This window comes from Ursus arctos, unplaced genomic scaffold, assembly GCF_023065955.2.
Source record: "Ursus arctos isolate Adak ecotype North America unplaced genomic scaffold, UrsArc2.0 scaffold_24, whole genome shotgun sequence".
Taxonomy (NCBI): Eukaryota; Metazoa; Chordata; class Mammalia; order Carnivora; family Ursidae; genus Ursus; species Ursus arctos.
Genome location: NW_026622919.1, coordinates 657647 through 681390, shown reverse-complemented (window position 1 = coordinate 681390; position 23744 = coordinate 657647). Strand labels below are relative to the sequence as shown.

The 23744-nt window shown below is 47.6% G+C and overlaps 1 protein-coding gene across 1 annotated transcript in view; it reads left to right on the top strand.

Annotated features, from left to right (window-relative positions):
- The window catches only part of FOXK2 (forkhead box K2), a 69328-nt gene that overhangs the window by 28506 nt on the left and 17078 nt on the right, over window positions 1-23744 (top strand). The window contains exons 2-4 of the mRNA XM_026483810.4: window positions 13591-13785; window positions 16789-16936; window positions 19436-19582. Of these exons, the coding sequence (XP_026339595.2) occupies window positions 13591-13785; window positions 16789-16936; window positions 19436-19582 (490 nt within the window). The remainder of the gene's footprint in view (window positions 1-13590; window positions 13786-16788; window positions 16937-19435; window positions 19583-23744) is intronic.

Here is a 23744-nt window from a genome sequence, read left to right as displayed (position 1 = left end):
GTTGCCTTCTGGGTTATGCTTTTCTGTTCGAGGGATGAAATGCCTTACCCCAATGTCAGACATATGTAAAAACTCACCATTTGAGAATGAAAATACAGTGATCTCTCTTACTACTATGTAATTGGCAGCTTTATTAATGATCTAGAAAATACAATCCTAGGGTGGGGAAAATGGGTGAAGGTGGTCAAAGGGTACAGACTTCAGTTACAAGATAAATAAGTTCTGAAGATAAAATGTACAGCATAGTGTCTATAGCTAACAATATGTATTGTATATTTGAAAGTTGCTAGGCAAGTTGATCTTAAAATTTCTCACCACACGCACATAAAATTGTAACTGTGAGGTTATAGGTGTTAACTAACCTTATTTGTAATCATTTTGTAATGTATACATGTCAAATATGTATCATATCAAATCATTACATTGTACACTTTAAACTTACACCGTGTTATATTGCAATTATATTTCAGTAAAATTGGGGAAAAACTTCCCACAGTCCTAGACATTGTATTCCTTGTGCATGGAACTTCACACAAGTAAAACAAAAGTAACATTGTCTCTAGGATATTAGTCTCCAAAGTCGTCGTGTGCATCCCAGAAAGAGATTGAGATGATCTTTTAGAGTTTAGGAAGAAAATATACTTGTTATTTTTTTCATCCTGTTTATTTGCTATTTTTTTGTTTTATAGTGTATAATGTAATATAACTGACACATATATGAATATATTGTTGGTAGGTTATTATATTTTTTAGATGATAATTTTTTGAGGTTTATTTTACATAGAAGATAAAGCTATTTTAAGGGTACCTTTCAGAGAGTTTTGACAAATGTATATACCTGTATAACCAAAACTCCGGTCAAGATAATAGAATGTTTCTTCCCCAAGATCTTCCTCCTGCCTCTTTTCAGTCTTGCATCATCATCCCCTGAAAGCTCCAGGCAGTAACTCATATGCCTCCGTCACTGTAGACTAGTCGCATCTTTTCTAGGATTTCTTATGAATTGAGTCATGCAGTGTATACTCTTCAGTTTATCTTTTTCTGATTAACCTTTCTGAGATCCGTCCGTGTTGCTGGTTTGGGCAGTTTTTCCTTTGTCATTGTTGAGTGGTATTTGAGAAGTATGTTCTTGTATGGACATAGCACCATTGGTTGATCGATTCACCAGTTGCTGATTACCTGGGACGTTTCCAGTTTGGACTGTTTTGGATCATGTTTCTGTGAACATTCATGAACAAGTCTTTGTATGGACAGATGCTCTCATTTCTCATGGCCAAATAAGCTAACAGACTTTTCCAAAGCTGTCCCACTGTTTTGTATTGCACCAGCAGCATGGGAAAGTTCTAGTTGCTCTGCATCCTTGTCAGGGCTTGGTTTTGTCAGTCTTTTCACAGTAGCCATTCAGTGGATGGATGTGTAGTCGTGGTTTGACTCGTATTTCACTGATGACTGATGTTGAGCATCTTTCCAAGTACTTGTTAGCCATTCCTGTATCATCACCTTCTTTTTCTTTTTCTTTTTCTTTTAAAGTAAACTGTAGGCTTACTGTGGGGCTTGAACTCAGGGCCCCTAGATCAGGAGTGGCATGCTCTGCTGACTGGGCCAGCCAGGCGCCCCGTATCTTCTTTAGTAGAAGTCTGTTTGACCATTTTTAATGGGTTGTGTTCTTATTGTTGAATTTCATATATCCTAAACACAAATCATTTGCGAGATATGTGTATTACGGATATTCCTCCTATTTTGTTCCTTGCCTTGTCATTTTTTTTTTTTTAATAGGGAGAGTGGGAGGGGAGAGGCAGAGGGAGAGAGAGAGAATATCAGGCAGACTCCCTGCTGAGCACAGAGCCCAATGCAGGGCTCAATCTCAGGACTCTCAGATCATGACCCAAGCCGAAATCAAGAGCCGGAGGCTTCACCGACTGAGACCCTCCCGGCGCCCTATAATGTACATATTCATTTGTTGACTCCTGCTTCACTTTTCACTTAAATGTGTATAATCAAAGCTCTTTGGAGGCTCCTGGTTTTCTGCATTAGCAGAAGGAAGTGCGATAAAGTGAGTACAGGGAAGAAGCCCAGGCACTGCATCAGGGCTTCTCTTAGGAGTGAAATCTGGGCAAGATGTGTTGTGTTGGAGAGCCTGCTCTGGTCTCAACACGAGAGTGTTTGGACAAGTTTCTTCTCGTTGAGCACCTACTGTATGCTTAGTGCACTTGTCTGCTGCTGCTGTCGGTGCACCAAGAGCCATGGATATGGCCTTTCAGACAAGAGAGGACTAATGGGATTATTTCTCACAACGAATGGAAGTCCTCATGAGTCTGGAGCGTGTCCTCAATCACCAAGGATTACATCCTGAAAATTAAAGTAGAATTTGTACCATGTCTTATAAGGCTGCTGGAAGCACAAAGCGTCACAGTCGACCATACCAACATCGACTGCATCACCCCCAGCCTGGGCTCAGGATCTTAAATGTGCTCTTCCAAATCGGCCTTTCCCCTGACAGCAAATGGGGAGTAGGAGTACGGGGAGTGACAAAAAACAAACACAGTACTTCTTCAAACCAGAGAAAAACTCAGAAGCACTGGGCAGCAACTTGTGAAGCTGCTGATCCCATGTGTTGCTAGAAAACCTAGCCGCAGCTCCCTAAATTGGGTCAGCAGTGTTTCTGGGATTGAGGCTTCCAGGTGTGTGGGCAAACGAGCAGATCTGCCTATGGAAGTGCACCATTTCCTAACATCTAGTATCTTAGGACACAGAGCCAGCCCATAATGGGCTCCAGTACAGAGTGAAAATGCAGACTGAGAAAACAGGAAAAGGCCTCTTCCTTTCTTCTGTGGTCTCTCTCAACCTGCCATGGTGTTTTCATTTGTTATTTAGTATCAAGCTTTCTTAGGCAGAGGGGTACTGGAAGGGCAAGTGCAGACCCTTTCAGACACCTGAGTTGTCTCTTCCAGGCCCTGCCTGGGATGGAGGATGGTCATGAGAGGGGGTTGCTGGTGCGGGAGGGCAAGATGTGGGTGAGCTGGGGCTCCAAGCCCCAGGCCTGTGCTCCATTGTATCATTGGGCTTCACTTACAAAACATAAAATCAAAAATGAAATTATTGAGGATTTCAAGATGGTGGCAGAGCATTAAACCTCATTTGTGGGCCCTTCTGAGCATAGCACCTGTGTGACTGAACTGGCACATGCCCCCACAGCCGGCCCGCTCCATATGTAAGAGCTTTATTTCATAAGCTGTGCAGTTTCTAAGTCATTTTGAAGCAAAGCATGGCAGTAAAGTGCTTCACTCAAAGATCAGCTCAGCAGGCGGCTCGTGGGCCTGAGCTGCAGGTGTCTCATTGAAGCAACAGGCTTTGAGGCTCTGATTAGAAGATTCATGCTGAACCTCATAAAGACTAAAACAACCTGGCCTGCTTTGATACACACCATCGCATCACATTTCACAGGTTTTCATAGAAAACTAGTGTTTTAGCAGTTTGCAGGTTAAGAAGTTCAAGCTGAGGTGATAGGTGTTGCTTCAGTTTCATTGCTGAGGTGTGACAAAAGTAAGACTGCTTGGGGTTTCTGATTTTTTTCCCCAGTATATTTTTCATTGTCCTAAACTGTCTCAAACTTGGTCAAGCTCTCTACTTAAAACTTGTGCCCTTTAAGTAGCCACTGCTTCCTCTGAGGGGCCACGCGGCCCTTCCCTGGGCTGGCATTGCTGTCCCTTTGCAGTCCCCTTCTGGGGCAGAGTAGTGCTCACCAGACTCTGGGGCCTTCCTGACTCAGGGTGGCCTGTCAGCAGGACTGATCGTGGAGTGGGCGTGTTGTTCCTAGCTCGTGGCAAAGGCAATGTGGGGTAGGGGGTCACTGATGAATCACTGGTGAGTTTCATCAATTAGGAGCAGCAGTTCAGGAAAGGTGGCATTATAATAATAAGTTTCAGTGTTTCTTTCACACAGTTGAGGAAACTAGCAGAAGAGAATGGTGAACAAAAGTGTCTCTGTGGCTTCAGTCCTCCTCAGGGTTCAGGATGAGGAATTTTCTTCCATTTTTGCAGGAAAAAAAAGAAGCATGGCTTGCTGTCAGGGCTCATTTGGGACTGGAACCCGTTTTAAACTCCCATGGTAATGATCCTTCTTGGAAGGAGTGCTTGTTTGAGTCCCTAAGGTAGTTCTCTCGCCATACCTGCTGGCTGAGTTCTTGGGCTCTTTGTCTTCTGTGACGTGGCACACGTGCCCTCTCTGTGCCAAGGACACCGAGGCATGTCTCCAGCAGGGGCTTCACTAAGGGCTGGGGACGTCTCCCTGGGGTGGTGGCTAAGGGACACCTCACATGTCATGTGTCCACTTAACCTGTTCCTTATCCACCCTCATCTTAGTAATTGGTACCGATGTCCCCTGAGGTCTTCTTCCCTCAGCCCACACTTAGCAGTGTATCCATAGGCTGCTTATTTCTGTCTCTGAACCTAGTTCCCTCTCTGTCCTCACTACCCCTGAGGTGCAAGTGCCACACACCCTGGGCTCCTGGGGAGCCTCCTCCCTGGGTTCCTCATTCCCACTCTTACCTCCCAGTCTACTCTTCAGTGTAATGGTCCACACGTTTCTCAAACGTGGAGGATTCTGCTGCCCTCTACCTTCTTGGTGACCCTTGCTGCTCACACCAAGTCATTGATGGCCTTGGAGCACTGTCCACCCCATATAACACATTTTTATTAACACAGCCTTTTCCTTTGCCAGTTGTGAGATTAAACTATGAGATTTTTCTCCCCCTTCACATTCGATTATCTTTGTCACTTGTTAAAAGTGAATGACTTAGAGTAACTGGTCTCTCATTTCTTCCCCTGGAAAACAGGTCAGCAACTCAGCTTAGTGTCTCTGTGGCTAGTTGCATAGCCAAAAGGATTTGAAATGATTTCCCAGACACCCCTTTCGTATCATTATCGTGGCAGAGGTGATGTTTTATAGGGGAGGTCCTTCCTGTGGGCCCCTTCTGCACGTTGACTGCAGGTGTGGCTATGGAACTCAGCTCCTACCTTCTGTTTTTTCTCTCTGCCTTGGGACCAGCAGTGTCTTTAAATGGGGCCACCACAGTAGCCTGCGTCCCAGAGTGAGGGAAATGTGGAGCAGAGCAGCTGCTGTGTAGTGTGCGAATGATAGATGCTAGATCCAGACCTTTGCTGTGAGCCGCAGAGATCTGGGGGCCATTTGTTACCACAGCAGGGTTCAGCCTTGCTGGCTGGCGGATGTCATGTGTCAGGACACTCAGTGCTGTGCTGAAGGAACATGGCGTAGGAGATACTGCTCTGTGAGACTCTGGCTGCATTTAAGATGGGACAGATACTCTGCCAAGGGGAGAAGAAATCCCAAGTATGGAATATGGTATCACCACAGAACACAGCTTCTTAGGTCAAATTCAAAGCCCAATGATGGGATGGGGTGTATATGTCACAGATGTCACCTCTGCTGGATGAATGTGAGTATGCAGCTGTCAGGGTCACTGTGTGAATGTGGCCATGGTATCGTGCTCTGTACCCCCACACTGGGGTCGTGCTTAGCCTGAGGCCAAGGACGACGGTCAGGAGTCAGAATTACAGTGAGGTGACACTTTTTTTTTTTTTTTTTAAGATTTTATTGAAGAGAGAGAGAGAACAAGCAGGCAGAGGGACAGAGAGGGAAAAACAGACTCACTGCTGAGCAGGGAACCCAACGCAGGGCTCAATCCCAGGATTCTGGGATCATGACCTGAGCCGAAGGCAGACACTTAACCGACTGAGCCACCCAGGTGCCCCGAGGTGACATTTCATTAACTGTGTTAGGTGTCCCATAAAGTTGTGCTTGACAATTGATGGGGCGCTACGATATAGACTCTCACAGAAGAGAGAGGACGATGAGGGCTATGTCCCCAAGCTGGCCTTCCGGTTGTCAGTGGCAAAGGTCCAGTCAGGTGTGGACTGGTACTTCTGTGAAACACAAGCAGGTGAGCAGCTGGGAGAGTCAGATGGTTTCCGAACATTCTGTGTGTGTGTGCTCACCTTGTCACGAATGTCATGGACGTTCTGGACATCGTGCACGTTCCTAGCCTGGCACAGATGGCCTAGGTCACTGAGCTTTGCACTGGACATTTTTAAATTTACCAAGATCATTTTCTTTTTCTTTGAAACCACTTCAAGCTTCTAGAAAAGCTGTAAAAATAGAACAGAAAATTCCCATTTTCCCAGATTCCCCAAATATGACATTTACCACACCTGCTTTATCTCTCTCGTTTGTTTTTTTTTTTTTTTTTTCTGAAGTAAGTTGCATGCATGATGGATTTTTACCTCTAAAGTATTTCCATGTATGTTTCCTAAAAACATTCTCTTCCATAACCACACCGCCGGGCACCAGTGCCAGTTAGCGTTGGTACAATACTGTGGTCTAGCCCACTGACCTTGCTTAGACTTCAGCGGTCATTGCTGATGCCCTTCATTGCAAAAAAAAAAAAAAAACCAGACCTGTTTCCGGAATGGGGTCACAGTTGCATTGACCTCTCTTCTCATTTGTCACCACCTTTCAGCCTTTCTTTGACTCCTGTGGCATTGACATTTTTGAAGACGACAGGCCGTTATAATGTAGGATGCTCCTGGATTTGGATTTGTCTCATGTTTTTCCTCCTGGTGAAATTGTCTTAGTTATTTTTAGCAAGAAGCCCAGAGGTGAGGTTGTGTGAGCCCCACAGTGGGGACACTGCTGCCACTTTGTGCCATAGTGGGAGGGGAGGCGTCTGCAGGTCTTTCCTGTGCACCACTGCGGTTACTCTGGTTCCCTCCAGAGTGGTCTCCTCATCTGCAGGGCACCAAACCGAGTTGGTGCTGTGTGGGTAGATCACTGAATTAGGTAAAATAACAAATTGTGAAGAGTTTTTAAAATTTCTGAAATACTCTTAAAAAACTTGAGATTCCAGAGTTAACCTAATAACTAATAATAACCTAATAATGACTAATTTGCATCCAGATGTGTGTTTTCGAATAGGCAGAAATGGAGCACACCCGTGAGATTTTTCCAGCTCAGGGAGTCTCTCCGTCTGAGTGAGTGATCTGTGCCACAGCAGAGAAGGATGTCAGGAGGCTCTCTGCAGATCTCATTATGCAAAGCTCAGGACTAAGGCCGCTGGTGTGCATATCTCATTTGTAAGAGTTCCCATTGCAGTCACCAAGTACAGGAGAGTGAGTACGGGGAGGGAGGGGTATATGCAAGTCTGAAGCCACGTTAAAATGGTTAACATGTGTTCAAGTAAAAGAAACTTAATTTTTATCAGGGTCCTTTGCGTATGTTTGCCAGCATCAGCTGTTGTGTCGGTGCTGTCGGTTGTGACTGTGGTCCAGGGTGTGCAGCTTCTCAGTTCTTAGAGGTGCTCGGCACCCCGAGGTTGCTGTCCTGCGAGTCATGCTTCTGGTCGTTTTCACTGAAGGGTTTGTGATTCTGCTATCGGAGTAGCTTGTCTTACTGTTCATTTCTTCATCTTTCCCTTTCCTCTGTTATTTTGTCATAATTGTCAGGGTCTTATAAACAGATTCATATTCTCATATTGAGCTTCATTACAGATCTTTTAGGGTCAGTTACAAAAATATATATATATGTTTTTAAGAGAATGAGTGTGTAAGCAAGTATGTGTGCACAAGGCAGGGGAGAGGGAGAGGGACAGAGACTATCTTAAGCAGGCTGCATGCCCAGCACAGAGCCTGATGCGGGGCTCGATCCCAGGACCCTGAGGTTATGACCTGAGCCAAAATCAAGAATTGGACGCTTAACTGACTGACCACCCAGGTGCCCCTCAGTTAAAGTATTTTTAAAGAACACCTCATGTTAGGTATTGTGATGGTAGTGTGAGACATGGGCACTCACACCCTTGCCACTGCAGGGAAGTGGATCAGGGTGCACAGAGAGGGTGGCCTCTCCAGCCCTGAAATGCAGGCCACTCGGTGGTGGTGTTGGGAAGGCAGCGGTCTGAGGAGGATCCCCTCACCTGGGCTCATCTTCACCTTCATGCTACTCTAATGTTTTGCTGCTGTTTTTAGTTTTGTGAGGCAACTAATCAAAATTATTCTGCTCTTTTTTATTTCTTGCTTAGAAAAGTCAGGTGGTGGTCATTCACCCACCCTAAAGGGGAGTGAGGGTTTCATATCTAATTGAACTCCATAGAGAACCTGAAAACAGTTGTAGTGTATTTCACCTTGAACGTAGCCTACATAGAAAAATCACTTATACCTGTAATGTGGGTACTAGTGAAATCACAACCCAGGTAAAGAAATAGGCCATTGTAGGGGCGCCTGGGTGGCACAGCGGTTAAGCGTCTGCCTTCGGCTCAGGGCGTGATCCCGGCGTTGTGGGATCGAGCCCCACCTCAGGCTCCTCCGCTATGAGCCTGCTTCTTCCTCTCCCACTCCCCCTGCTTGTGTTCCCTCTCTCGCTGGCTGTCTCTATCTCTGTCGAATAAATAAATAAAATCTTAAAAAAAAAAAATAGGCCATTGTTAGCACAGAAGTATAGAAAACAGCACTGTGAACCCCTTAGCACGTTATCAGCATTTTGCTTTTTTTTTTTTTTAGGATTTATCTATTCATTTGAGAGAGAGAAAGCACGTGTGAGCCGGGGGTGGGGGCAGAGGGAGAGAGAATCTGAAGCAGACTCCCCGCTAAGCACAAGGCCTGATGTGGGGCTCTGTCCCGTGAACCGGAGATCATGACCTGAGCTGAAATTGAGAGTCGGACACATAACCGACTGAGCCACCCAGGCCTTTTTTTTTTTTTTTTTTTAATTTAAGATTTTATTTACTTGAGAGAGAGTGAGTGGGAGGGAGAAGGAGAGAAAATCTGAAGGAGACTCCATGCTGAGCGCAGAACCCTATGTGGGGCTCTATCCCACAACCCCAAAGATCACGACCTGAGTCGAAATCAAAAGTCAGACGCTCAACTGACTGCACCATCCCGGTGCCCCACAGATGGCTTTTTAAAATGATAACCCTCTCTGTTGAAGTGTACTGTTTGTACAGAAAAGCACATGTATCATACATGTGTAACTTGATGAATTTTCACAGAAACTCACCCATGTAATCAGAACCCAGATTTATAAATAAAAAGTTACCAGGATGTCTAGGTGGTTTTTAAGTGTGTTTCAAGGCTCCTACATGTAAGAGAAGAGGTTTCCTCCTAGGTGAAAGCAGCAAGATTTCACCGTTTTCACCTGTCAGTGGGGTGGGGTTGGTGGCAGTAGTGTCCAGTGGTGGCCAGGATGGAAGTCTCACACGCTGTGCATCAGAGGCTATCAGCAGGTGGCCTGACAGCTCCTCAATTTCGATACCCTGTGTGCACTTGGAGTTTGAGGTTTCCTGACAGCACCTGTGCCAGGGAGACAATCAGGGGACACTGTCAATCATTGCCTTTAATTGGAAACCTTGGGACTCAGATACAAAGGAAGGAGGTCCTTGATGGGGCAGTGTTCTGTTCCTATGGCAGCACTCAGCTGTTTCTGTGTGCACGGATGCCATGGGTGACACTCTGGAAAAGTACAAGCTGAGGACCAGTGTGGAGGGTGTGGTCTTATTTTGTGAAAAGCAGAAATAAACGCTGGGAGACACGTATTATGCCCTGTGGGGGAGGGAAGAGCTTGCTTTTCTGGAGTTCCCCTGTTGGAGTTGTGCGCAGTGTCCTGTTGCTTCTGCGCCCCTCGCAAGACAGGCAGGTGTGTGTGCTATTGCCCTGCTTGAGGCTGGCCTTCTGTAAGTTCTCAGGGTGGCGGTGGGACAGACAGCAAGGTAGACGATACTGTCTGTAGGAAAAGTAAGTGTTGATGTCTTGAAGTGGGGCTGAAGGTAGTTTTTTTCATCTTAATAAACATGAGTGTTTGCTAATTATTATCTGAATTAATCACTTGAAGACGGAGATGCTGCCATCTCTGTTTTATGAGTGAGAAAACTGAGCCACAGAGAGGTAAGCGCCCTACCAGATTGGAGGCCTGCACACTGGATGGCGGAGCTTGTTCGAACAGCCTGGCCTTCCTGGTGATGTGGGGGTGATGATTTGTCTGAGGACAGGGGCTCAGGTACGTATGGGAGAAAAAGGAGGAAAACTTACCCTTCCATGGTTGTCATATGTTTTGCTAAAAATTTAGTGGCCAGTGGGGTCTTGTCACCTTCTTCTCTAAGCCTAGAGTTGATTCAGATCTCATACAAGCAATAAAGAGGCAGTCGCAAGGTGTTTAACTGTAGTTTTCTCGTTTGTTTTAGTCATGTGATCTGCTTATTTTAATTATCTTTTTAATATATGAAGCTGGGCACTTTTTAATTCCACAAGTGTAGACTGAGGGTCTGCTTCATATATACCAGGGATTCTTCTAAGCTCTGGGTTATAGCAGTGAACCCAGCAGGGAAGGGCTTTGCTCTCATGGAGCTTGCCTCGTATTGAGATGACAACAAGCCATTGTGGTTGTAACATAGAGTCCCGAAGGCCATAGTGAGGGGCAGGGCAGTTAGGGAAGGCTCTTGGATAGGTGGATGAGGTGTGGGAGGGAACCTTCTGCAGCAAGGGAGGGCAGGAAGGGATGAAAGGCAGGGGACATGGGGTCTGACTCAGTTGGGTAGGAGCCTCTGGGGATCTGGAAGTGGAGGAAGGACGGGGGGGGGGGGGGGTAGTCCCTGAGGGCAGGAGGGAGGAGGCTGACTTTCCCTCTGGCCTTCTTGTGTCTTTGAACCCTGCATGCAGCTCAGCTGTAGCTACTGGGTGCACACAGACTAAGGCAGGAACCCAAGAGAAGGGCCGGGCAGGAGAGGTGAGCAGCAGGTGAGGGGCGTGCCCAGGGCATTTCTTCTCTGTGATGGGACTGTCCATGCCCTGCCCAGTGTCCCTGGGAGCTGAGAATCACCACACCGGAGCAGACTGGGGGGTCGGGGAGTGGTATGGTTTCTAGTGTTTGGGGCTGTCGATACATGGGTTTTCCCCCTAATGTTTGCATGCATTGATATTCTGGTGTGCCTTATTGTGTGACATGTCGTCACCCGTGTAGGTTTGTCTTAATGGTATTATGACTGAGAAGCAGATGGTAGATCCGGCACACAGAGGACCCCCTGGTGCTGCCTCTTTGGGGCTGCACGCTCCTCCCTCCCCCAGCCCCTAGCCACCACTTGGCTGTTCTCCAAGTCTGTGATTTTGTCATTTTGAAAATGTTACCTAGGGGCGCCCGGGTGGCTCAGTGGGTTAAGCGTCTGCCTTCGGCTCAGGTCATGATCCCAGGGTCCTGGGATTGAGCCCTGTATCGGGCTCCCTGCTCAGCGGGGAGCCTGCTTCTCCCTCTGCCCCCGCTCCCCATTTTTTGCACTTGCTCTTGCTCTGTCTCAAAAAAATAAAATCTTAAAAGAAAAAAAAGAAAAAGAAAATGTTACGTAAATAGAATTATGGAGGATAAAACTTCTGGGGGCTGGCTTTTTCACTCAGTACGGCGCCCTGTGCAGTGGGTGCTGTACCAGTAGCTCATTCCATTTTGTTGCCGAGTGGTGTTTCGTGATGTGGATGAACCATGGTTTGTTTCCGTCGGAGGACCTTGGAGTAGTTTCCCGTCTTTGACCGTTCCAGAGAAAGCTGCCGTGAGCATTCCTGTGCAGGTTTCTGTGTGCATGTTTGTTTCCCCTGGATGCATGCCCAGGAATGCAGTTGCTTGGTCCTCATCCTCTGGTACACATGTGTGGCTTTAAGAGAAACTGCCAGGCTGATTTCCCAGAAGGCTGCACTTTTTTACCTTCCCACCAGCCACGTAGGAGAGACCTCTTCCTTCTCATCCTCGCCATCACTTGGTGTTGTCAGTCTTGTAAGTTTTGCCCGCTCCAGTAGGTGTGGAGTGGTATCTTGGGGCAGTTTTGAGTTGCCCTGCCCTAATGGCTGGTGAGGGTGAACATCTCTTTGTGCCTATTTGCCACCTATGTATCTTTGGTGAAGTGTTTTTTGTTTTTGTGTTTGTTTCTTTAGTTTTTTTGCCCATTTTCTAAGTGGATTGTTTGTTTTCTTACAATTACCTTTAGATACTCCTTTATAGACTAGATATGAGTTCTTTGCCGATATGTGATTTGTAAAAATTTTCTCCTAGAAGGTGAACAAGGTGAAAAGGCGGCCTGTTTTTTTAGTGTCTTAAGGCTTCTGGTAGAGCAGATATTTTCAGTTCTGATGATGGGTGTGTTCTGAGGTGGGAGCTAATGGCTTAGCAGGTAGGCTGGGTGAATCCTGCGTTTCTGGCCTGAGCAGCTGGGTGATGCCATTCACTGCCAAGGGGAGCTCTGGGGAGGAGCTGGTGTGAAGTCTTATTAGAGGTGCCCAGTGTGAGTACAGAGGGAGGCATCAGGAAGGTGGTGAGAGATTAGGTCCAGAGTGTAGGAAATGTGGATTTTGGAGTCATTTGGGAGTGTGTGAAGGTGAAGGTCATGGGCCTGGCTGAGCTTGTCCAGGCAGTAAATGTGAACGGAGAAGCGCAGATGCTGGAGTCTTGGTCTGGGGCTTTAGACATGGGGATGTAAAGAAGAGTCCAGTGTGGATTGAAAAGGAGCCCCAAGAGGTAGGAACAGGGAAGGGTGTAGGCGCTGGATGCCAGGAAGGAGGCATTCACTCAGGTTCTGCTTTGTCCACTGAGGCTGCAGGACTGACTGGTATGCCTCATGAGGGAAGTGAAGGGGCAGGCAATCTGATGTCAGTGCGTTTCGAAGGAAGGAATGTAGGGGGAGGAAACCAGGCAGCAAGGGTCAAAACCCTGCCAAGTGGCATCCTCTCTAGCCCTCAACGAGAACGGTGGGAAGAATTACCTTGAGAATGCCACCAGAAGTGGGAGGGACCTCCACCTTCCATGCACATGCTGGATCTTTCCATGGCAGGCAGAGCTGACCACCAACACAGGTGCCCTGGGATGCACGTAACAGAGGCCAGCTGAGTACCATCAGCTGGTTGTCTGGCCATGTATGTGCACACAGGTCAGGTGCCACTTAACTGAATGTGAGGTCAGGCAGAGACCAGGAGTCTCTGGGGCTATCTTTAAATTTTATTTTTTAAAGATGTTTGGCTTGCGTTACTTTTTTTTTTTTTTAAGTAAATATACTTCATTTATGTCAGGGAGGCTATATTAAAGTGAACCAGAGTATTGAATTGTAAACCTTTTCCCCTGAAATGTAATATCTCTGGCTCTTGTTTGCTCAGTAAAAAAGGTGATAGGATTCTTCAGAAGGAATGATTTTTCTTAATTAGGAAATAGCCACAAATTACATTGCTTAATGACCCAGGTAGACTTGCATATTTATTTTAAAAGGAATAATGCAGACTAAGTCATGTTTGAGTCTTTTTTCTACTTACATTTGGCTGGTCTAAAGAACGTATTTATTTACTAGTGTTTTAAAGTCATGAAATGCCTTTTTGTTCTTTCATTCATTAAGCGAATCATAACACATGGGGTGAGCTTGAAGTGAGCTTCTCGATGGCTTTTGCACACCAGATGAAGCTCCAGTGGCATCTGGGGACACTTGGGCTCTGTGTCCTGTTGTAGGTGGGACGCCCACCCTCCATCCTGGCAGACAGGTGCTGACAGTTGGCTTTTCTCTTTCAGGTGCACGTTCAGGTTCCCGAGCACAAACATCAAGATCACGTTCACTGCCCTGTCCAGTGAGAAGAGGGAGAAGCAGGAGGCTCCCGAGTCCCCAGTGAAGCCTGTGCAGGCCCACATCTCGCCCCTGACCATCAACATTCCAGACACCATGGCCCACCTCATCAGTCCCCTCCCCTCCCCGACGGGAACCATCAGGTACAGCAGCTCATGTGGAGGGCAGGGGTCACCACAGGGTCGGGTTGCAGGGGTGTGCCTGCTGAGATGTCCATGACCGCATCCCAATTTCATGCCTCACCTCCTGCCTTGGGACTTGCAGAAGCCATCATAAGTCACAGTAACGGGCAGGAGCACACAGCAGCACTGCTCCCTTCCCGGGGTGGACACAACACAGAGAGGGAGGTGTGAGGGTGCTTCACATCCCATTCAGTTTTCGAACACCCTTTGCTCCCGGTTTCCTGCGTGTGAAACACAGTTCCCAAATGTTCCTAGTCTTCACTTATGGAGTCTCTGTACTTGAGTGTAAGTTGAAGGGGCAGGTGATTTGCCTTTTTGGCCTAAACTCTGAGATACATTTTCATTTGCATCTTGAGTTTTTTTAGTTTGCTGCAATTTCATGGAAATTCTGATGACTTGTACTTTGGATCGATGAGTTTGACCACAGTGAAGCGACAAACTTGTGTTCATCATGATGTCCTAAGAGAGACTGGGTGCTTCAGGGAGCAGAGGTCAGCGGCTTCGGGGCACACTCTAGGTGCAGAACCCAGAACCCGGAGGACAATGGTCAGGTTGTGCTGAGCTCTCAGAGGGCACTAGCTGAGAGTCAGGTCAAGAACAGCCATGGGATCCTGCAGATGCGTGTGCTTTGAGCAGGTTAGATTGCCGCGTGTGGTTGAAGTGGAGCTCTGCTGTGAGGCGGGCGGAGCTCAGATGTGTCAGGCTTCTAAGTTCTGTCGGCTCACAGAAGAGAGGACTAGTGATCTTAGCTGTGAGTGATGGAGATGGAGGTGCAGAATGAACACCGTGCTGCTCTCTTGATCAGGCTCCTGCCATCCAGGTCTGTCCAGGGCACGGCTGGGCGGCGGGTGGGGTTCGTCTGGTCTGTCCAGGCTGTTGCTGCATGTGGCAGAGCCAGGGAGGGCACACGGAGAACTGGGGACTCTGGCTTACACATTTCAGCCAAACACTTCTATTTCTAATCTTAAAAACAAGCATCAGCAGTAGGCCTTCTGGAAGGGAATCCGTATTGGGTTTATTCGTAAGCGGAGGGAGTGGTGAGTGGACTGGCTGCGGCTCCTGCGGCCCCAGGCCTGGTGTTTTGCGTGGCAGTGGCTCTTGGCATCAGGCCCTCCCTCCTCTGCCTCCTCCTGTGGCTGCTGTGCTGGGGAAGCTGCCTCTTTGTCTCCCACTTGGTTGAGTTTGTCCACATGTGGTATGTCGACCAAATGACCACTGTGTCAGTGGAGAGGCAGCCGTCAGCAACTCTGTGACCAGATCTTTGTTCAGCACTGTGGAAGCACGTGGAATCCACAGAGGAAGAGGAGCAAGCCCTGTGTACCCAGTGGGAGACCAGCCCATGGCGGGTGCGGCAGCCTCGGAAGCGGCACACCAGCTCACGAGACACGTGGTGTGGACGCCGGGCCAGCCTCTCCTCACCCTCTGCTCTGTCTTCCTCTTGTTTTCCTTGCTCTCCCTCCTCACGCCCCAGTCCCTCACACTGTGGCCAGCGTTGGCCCGTGTAGTCCCCTCACTGGGCAAGATAGCAGCCTGGGAGCCTGGCTGTGGACAGCTTATGGGTGGAGCAGACTTGCCTTTTCCAGACCCAGCATCCAGCCCTGTCGGGCCACCCACCTTCCCCACGTCAGCACTTCTTCCACGTTAGCTGGTCTTTAAGACAGAGAAGTGTACGTTCCATGCAGTCCTGCTGCTTCTCTCCCTAGAGCTTTGAGAGTTGTTCTGGCCTGAGGTAAACACCCGGCCAGTGAGTGAACACACACTGTTGGTGCGTGTCCTGTTGGTGTGTGTTCACGGCAGAGCGACCCGTCCTGCTGCAGAGCATGCCAGGCCAAGAGCGTGTCGCCCCCTCCCCTTCCTCTCCTCCTGCTCCACTTTCCACTCAGGTTTTTGGAGGTAACTCCTGTCTCAGGTATATTTTCCAGAAATTTTCTATGTATTTTCAGTACTTGTCTTTCCCCCACCAAACCCAGCTCTGATCTAACCGCGCATACTGTTGTGGGACTTGATGGATTTCTTAGACTGTCTTACCTTGGTGTCCTTCCGCTTCCATGGCTCATTCTCTTTTTAAAGTCTGGTCCTGCATAGAACAGGGAACAGGTGCTCAAATGTGGAGTTTGGGGAATCACCACAGATGAGTGTGGATGACCTTCAGTTACCACCGAGATTAGGAAGCAGCACCCCAGTCCTGCCTGGTGAAAAAAAGCACACATGTTTTAAAAATGGGTTCCTTGGGTGCCCCGCTGGCTCAGCCGATAGAATATGCAACTCTTGATCTTGGGGTCGTGTGTTCCAGCCCCATGTTGGGGGTAGAGTTTACTTTAAAAATAAATAAATAAGTAAATAAATAAATAATTTGAAAAAAATAGGTTCCTCTTTCTGTGTTTAGGGTGTGTTGTGTCCAACTGACCTGACTCATGTGCTCCATGGCTTGATGCCACCTGGGTTCATGTCCGCGGCCTCATCCCCTCTCTCTGCTTCCTGTGCTTGGCCTGGCTGCCTTCCTCTCTCTCCACACTGTCCCTGACCTTTCTGGTATAGCTGGAGGCCATGTCCTTGGTGGGAAGGGAGTCAGTGGAGTATGTGCTCTGTGTCCATCTGCCAGGCTGGAGCCCTGGGGCCATCACATACGGTTCTGTGTCCTTGGTAAGTTCCAGAACCATGCTGAGCTTCCAGAACCTTGGTAAGTTCCAGAACCACCAGTTTCCTCACTGGTGAAACAGGTGGACCACTACCCCCTTTGAGAGTTTGTTTTCTGATTATGTAAAATAACACATGTGAAGCAGATATCTGTTCCATGTATCTCCTGGAGTAATCCTAAACTTCACAGAGAACTAATGAGGCCATGTTCCGTAGGAAATGCTGATATGCTTCTATTTTATACTTGAAATCAGAATGGGTCATGGAAGCACAGTGCGAGGTATGTTCTATAATAAACTGATAGCAGTGACCTTTTCCCGTCCACAGTGCTGCAAACTCCTGCCCATCCAGCCCCCGGGGAGCAGGGTCTTCGGGGTACAAAATGGGCCGTGTGATACCAGCTGACCTCAATTTAATGGCCGACAACTCGCAGCCAGAAAATGAAAAGGAAGCTTCTGGTGGAGACAGCCCAAAGGTAAATGTTTTATAGCCTTGAAACAGAACCCGGGGCCGTCACACAGCCAGCTGTCCTCACTTTGTGGTCTGTAGGTCTATGAACATCCCGATTAGGGCCTTTGAGATTCACATCAGAGTGGATGTGTGGCTGGTTGTGGGGCCCGTCCCTTGTTCTTGGGGTGGGGTCTTGAATTCTTTTAGTCATTCAGCACTGGGTGCTCCCCGGTGGCATCTGTGGGCCCAGCTGCTGAGAGCTGAGCTGGTGGAGGATAAGAGAAGCCCGTGGTCCTCACAAGGTGATGTGCACTGTGTCCCGGGAAACTGTTCCTGAGGTTTCGTCCTCTCACAGATGCGGACGATTGTGCATGCACTTGTGTCTGAATGCATGTGTGCGCAGAACGCACCTTTTTGGGATGGTCCACGCTGTGACCCTGCATGTTTTTATTCTTTGACCCAGTAATGCCCCTTCTAGGACTGTGTCTAAAGGAAATGCCAAAAATCTCAAACATAAGGTTATATAAAATAGAAAATTGAAAGCAGCCTAAATGCCCCATAAGAGAAGAACGAACAAGCAGGGGAGTATCGTGCAACATAGCTGCCGATGTGGAAGTGTCCTTGGCATAATGCTGAGTGAGAGACATAAAGCAGTGCATGTATTATTTTATTTACATATGTGTGCAGTGTGACATATTTGCAGTACAAACTGCACGGCCGTGGGATGCATGCGCCGTAGCCATGCCCCGCCTGTCTGCTGCAGTCAGGAGCCTCCTGTACAAGGTGTGCTGAGCAGGGGAGGTGGGCACAAAGAGGCGCCCCCTGTAGGATTCCATTTTGTCCATTTGCCTTTTTAAAATCAGTCAGAACTAAATTGTCTTTTTTCCGGGATGCACTCTGAGATGATAAAACAAGATTATGATTACTATAGAATGTTAGGAGTAATGGTGGCCTCTTTGGGAGGTAGAGGCTGTGGGCTCAGGGCATATGGAAGCTTCTGGAAGGTGGGCTGTGTTCTCTCGACCTAGTGTTGGTTGTACTGACATTCACTTTATAAAAAGTGTTATATATATAAAAAGTATATCCATGTTACATTTTTCATCTAGAATAAAGGAAGCACACCAAATGGCCTAAGCGCAGGGAAGTGAAGAGGGCTTCATGCTCTCTCCCTGGCGCCTGGTGTGGTCTCCAGCGGTGCCGGTCTGCCTGGACCTTTCGTGTAACTCAGAGTGTGTCCACTCAGGGTAGATGGGGCAGCGCCCAGCCTAAGTGCTCAGGAAATACTAGCCATTTAAAGGTGGGGTGCTGGGGTTGCAGATGATTCCGTCTTTCTGTGTAGAACATGTCCCCACCGCTGGCTGTCAGAACGGAGCATGGCCTGGGCAATTGAAGCCCATGTTCCTCTCCCTGGCAGGTCTGTCTTCCTGCCTCGTCTGTCAGTCAGTCCTTGCTTGTCTCTTCTTTGACTCCTTTTGTGTTTATCCCTAAAAATGTCTAAATTGCTCATTTTTAAGCCTCATGTAATGAGTATTGTCTTGAATATATTCTTTTGCAGCTTCCCGTTTGCATTCACTATTATGCCTTCTGGTTCATTTAAGTTGATTCGTACATTTTCCACTTCACAACCAGGGGTGTACCCTCTCCCCAGTGGGCATATTATGCATGTGTATGTGGCGTTCTGAGTTGTTACGGTGACAAGGAGCTACTTGTGACCTGGAGTGCACTGGAAGCAGGGATGTCCGTGTTCTGCCGTATGCGCAGCAGCCCTGCACACTAGAACAGCACCCGCCCAAGTGCCTGAGACCCCAGGGTCGGAGCCCAGCATGTGGCATATGGTGCCCCCCTCTGTATGGGATTTCCTAGCGTGAGGAGCTTCTCAGTTGATGGGACGCGTGGTTCCAAGTGGTTGTCACCTTGGCTTTCGTGTGCTTGAGGGTCCACCAGGGCCTGGGAGGGAGTGGCAGTTCCCTCCCCCCGCGTCGCCATCCTGACCCTTCACTTGATTGCTAGATCCATGTGACGGGCCTCTGGCAACGTGTGTTGCCCTGGACTCTACTGAGGTCAAGTAGCTTTTTTCGTTTCTTTATGTTTTTTGGTTTTGCTGTGTGGCATTTCTCCTTATGTGGTTTTAATATTCGTTTTTACACTGCTTGTACACTTTTCCATTTGCTTTCTGTAAACTTTCCAAATGCTTTTCTTTTTTTTTTTTTTTTTTTTTTTAAAGATTTTATTTATTTATTTGACAGAGACAGAGACAGCCAGCGAGAGAGGGAACACAACCAGGGGGAGTGGGAGAGGAAGAAGCAGGCTCACAGCGGAGGAGCCTGATGTGGGGCTCGATCCCATAATGCCGGGATCATGCCCTGAGCCGAAGGCAGACGCCCAACCGCTGTGCCACCCAGGCGCCCCTCCAAATGCTTTTCAATCAGATTATATCTTCATAGTAAGGAAAACTAAGCGTTTTCCCAGGAACACTTAATTTTTGATAACTTCAATAATCTCTCTTTTTTTCACTTAAATACAGGATGATTCAAAGCCACCTTATTCCTATGCACAATTAATCGTACAAGCAATTACGATGGCTCCTGATAAGCAACTTACTCTAAATGGAATTTATACTCACATCACTAAAAATTACCCGTACTACAGGACAGCGGACAAGGGCTGGCAGGTAAATCTGTTTCGGTTTGTTATGAAGTGTTTCTGTGACATGTCAGTAGATGCTGATTGACAACTGAAAGGACACTTGAGCTGCTTTCCGTACCTGGGGCACGGGGCAGAGGTAGAGTGAGGCGAGGGAGACCCTCTTTTGCTCAGGAGGAGAAAGTGTTGGAGCCACTGTCCCCGCTCTCTGGCCTCTGCGCAGAGCCAAAGGAATAGTGGTTCTAGAAGCAGGCCTCAGCCTGTGGTTTTTAGGGTCACTGTCCCCATGGATGGGAAAGGCATGGATTATTTGAAAGGTTTCCCTTCAACCATTGCAGTTAACTTCCTGTGTCTGAAGTAAAGGAAAGTTAAAAACCCAGCCCATCCTTCACTTAGGCTTTCTTCTGTCTTCCTTATCTGCATCTGCTGGCGTACCTAGCTTCTCGAAGTCTACCACAGAGATGGTTTTCAGACTGTTTTATCAAGGAACGCTTTCTTCAGAAGGTCTCCCATCGGGCCGTACATAAACAGATAAATGTGGTGCTGCTCTGTGTAAATTGGGGAGCCCACCTGCTTGTGTGCCTCTGCTTTCAGATCATTCCTGGGGTATCTGGAACCTGAGCCTCCTCAGAGGACTCTCTGAAAAATCAGTGCTTATTTCCTTGTTCAGCTTTTTAATTTAATTTTTAAACTTTGACACTGTAATTTCTTTTTCTTCTGTGTGTCTGTGTTCTGTGTGTCTGCTTACTGGATGTACAGTAGGACCTCTCTAATTCAGGCAGTATGGGAAAGGCAGATCTGAAATACAGAATATTAAAAGCATAATAAAAGAAGAAACATACGTTTACAGTTCTTGAATTCATTAAGTCACAAGGAATGGCAACAGTCTTTCGGGCTTAGTGAGTAAATGATCCTTTGAGAAATGTGTCTGCTGAACCCTAACCATAACCTAGTGGTGGGGGTGGGGGGAACCATTTTCTGTTTAATGAGGGGCAAAAACTTTTTTCTTCCTCCTGTAGACGTATAAGCATGTTATAATAAAAAATAGTCCACCAGCCAAAACCTGAACATTTCCTTTGTAAGGGGTCTTTAGTCATATGAAGGTCTTCGATTGTGGAAGGTACAAAATAAGAACCAGCCTCCCTGGCCTGAGGCATCTGTACCCTGCCTGCCTCCCTGTGCACAGCTAGTGGCATTTCTTAGTTGGCAGGGAGGAGAATGCTGGATTTGGAGAGCACTTTCAGATCCGGCTACCTGCAGGTCTCTCAGCACATTGGACAAGAAACCCTGGTGATACTGACGATATTTTAATCTAGAACAGCGTGGCTGTGCTTCAGAGAAAATGTAAAACAAAAGAAACAGAGCCAGATGATAATCTGTGTCCGTGTCTGGTGACTGCATGTGGAACAGAGCTCCCTATGTGTGGGCAGGTGAGGTCTCAGGGTGCCTGTCAGGGGTGTGCTAGGGTTTCAAAGGTACAGCTCACTGTGTGTAGAGTTCTGGTGATTGGAAACACCGGTTAGCTGGGCTTAATGGGAGTATTTCTGAAAAACCTGGCCAGGCTTAGAATGATCTCTTTCCCTGTGTTTCCTGACATCCATTTATGCGAGAACTGCTTCCAAGCATCATGTGGTTTTCTGGCCGAAGGACAAAGGCCAGCTCTCAGGGGTGGGCCCCTCCTGGCTTCAGTCTTCTGGGGAATTGTCGGGTCAGGTGTGGTCCCCACGCGCACCGATTGCTCCTGGCCGCTGGAAGTGACTTCGTAGCGTACTGAGAGCAGAGAGAGCAAACACAGCCGCTGCAAGGCAGGCACCCTCTCTGTTCAGTTGTCATTAATGTTTTTACTGAAACATCTTCTTTTCTGTCTAGATCAAGGTCCATAAGGGTGACTCTGCGCTTCTTGCCTGTGTCAGGCCGCTCCTGGGACATTTCACACCTCCTGGCTCCAGCATTTTATCAGGAAAGGGATTTCCTGCTGCACTCCCCCCTTTAATTAATGGACATGCACTCAATTTGTGTCTGTCCTCAGAGGTCCTTCGCTGTCCCCTGTACTGACCCACATGTGTCCTTTTTCTGTCATGAGAATTCTCTGAGTGCCCTTCCCAAAGTGACCACCCTTAGAGTCTCTATATGCATGAGACCTTGTTCCCTTTTCCTCACTCTTGGCTTAAAACAAAAGAGCCTTTCCATTTTGCATCCTTGTTTCATAAAATTATGAGCCAGATCTGCTTTCTTTGCTAGATTTTCTTTGCATAGAGAGTAGGGGGAGACTATCACCTAAAACAGTCCATTTTTAAAATGTGGGTTTCTGGGGGCTCCTGGGTGGCTCACTTGGCTAAGTGTCCAACTCTTGATCGATTTCGGCTCAGGTCATGATCTTGGGGGTCGTGGAATCAGGCCTTGTGTCAGACTCCGTGCTCAGTGGGGCATCTGCTTGGGGTCTTCCCCCCCCCCCCCCAGCTCATGCTTGCTCGGTCTCCCTAAAATCAATAAATATTTTTAAAAGTTTTTTTAAAAAGAAAATGTGGGTTTTCAGACTGTCTCCTGCCCTCCCCTGTGGGGTGAGGGAGGTGGCTGTGCAGGGAGCATGGGACCTGGTGAGCTTGAGCCCCGCACTCTGCATCAGTTCCTAAGAGACATGTGTTGGCACTCCCACCATTCCTGTTGTGAGGACCTAACGGAAGTCCACCGCTACCTTTGAGGCTTACTTTTAGTATTTTGCTTTGTCTCCCCATGGCAAAGGTTTTTGATTGGTCTAGAGGAAACTCTAGGATAAAACAAGATGTGACTGTGTCTGGAAAGGTGGCATATTTCTTTCCTTTGGTTGCATATTTATGCCAGAATGTTCTCTTATGATTTATAATTATAATTTTGCCCAGCCCAGAGTTGAGGTATTTGTTATGACCAGAAGTTTTAATTTCGGGCCTCTGGGTCTCTGAAAGGACCAGAGTTGGTTTCTTCAAATAGAGGGAGTTCTCGGACTTACCTCATTCTGTACATTGAACTCTCCTTCTGAAAGGCACTTGACATGTTCCCTTCCAATCAGTTTCTTTACGAGTCCTTAGTAGAGCACTTGGTGTGATTGGGACAGACAGGCAGAAACTAGGGTCTAGGCAGGAGTGCTGGAGGTGCTCATGGAGGACGGTGACCAGCTTTGCACCTTTCCCCCGGGTCTGGGTCAGCTGAGGGGATAGCAGGGAGGAGGGGCTGGCACTCAGGGAGGGCGGGTTCTGTGTAGCAGCCTTGATTAGGGGAGGATTTGGGGGGAAGAGAATGTGCTCAGTATTGTAGATCCTTTTCTTCGTAGTTCGTTTTAAAGAATGATAAGCTGCCTTTTCTCTGCATATAATAATTTCTGAATTATTAGAGTCCGAGTCAGTGTGCAAATTACAAAGGCCTTAAATTACCTTAGAAACAGTTACTTTATTCTGTGTCTGCATTAGGTATCTCTTACTACTTACTCATATTTTCTAGTCTTGCTGGCTCTTTGTTCTCTAGGCTCGTTGCGAGTGGAGAGGAGGTTAGACCCTGTTGTGATGGTGCCTGGTAGGTTCTGTCCCATTTTCAGGACAGTAAATATACCAACTCCTTCCTCTAGGAACTTGGGTGCAGTTGCCAGGGCCGTGGAACCGCGGCCCCTGGTCCTGTTCTCCTTTACCAGGGGGAAGAAATACTAGTGCCCCAGTCCCCTGGAGTGGCACTTCCTGCCTCCAGACTCCCCCTGTGCTCACTTCCCTTTTTCCTCATAGCAACACGCACAATACAGTATTAACAGCCTTCACGCCGGGGCTCCTCACCTCCCATGCTCTTCACTGCGGCTTGGCGGTCACTTCTGAGGACCTCTTGACCCTCACTGGGCAGTCGTCTAAGGATTGTCTTGTTTGCAGGTGGAGGGCCCTGTAGCGTCATGGTCTGGCTCTGCTTTTCTCAACCCACAGCCTTGGAGTTCACCTTCTTTCTCCTCCAAGCACAGAAAGGTCTGTGTGTATTTAGAGAAGGATTGTCTTCTTTCTCTGGTGGAGGCCCCAGGAACAATTCGATTTTCCAGAGGAATTGATAGAAAGGTATTTTGGTAATTAGCTAAACTCTGTGATAAAACATAATAGTAAGTATCTGGTTATTAAAATATTCTAAATCTCACGGAATGCATTTATTTATAAACAATTTCACAAAACACAGACACAGTGTAG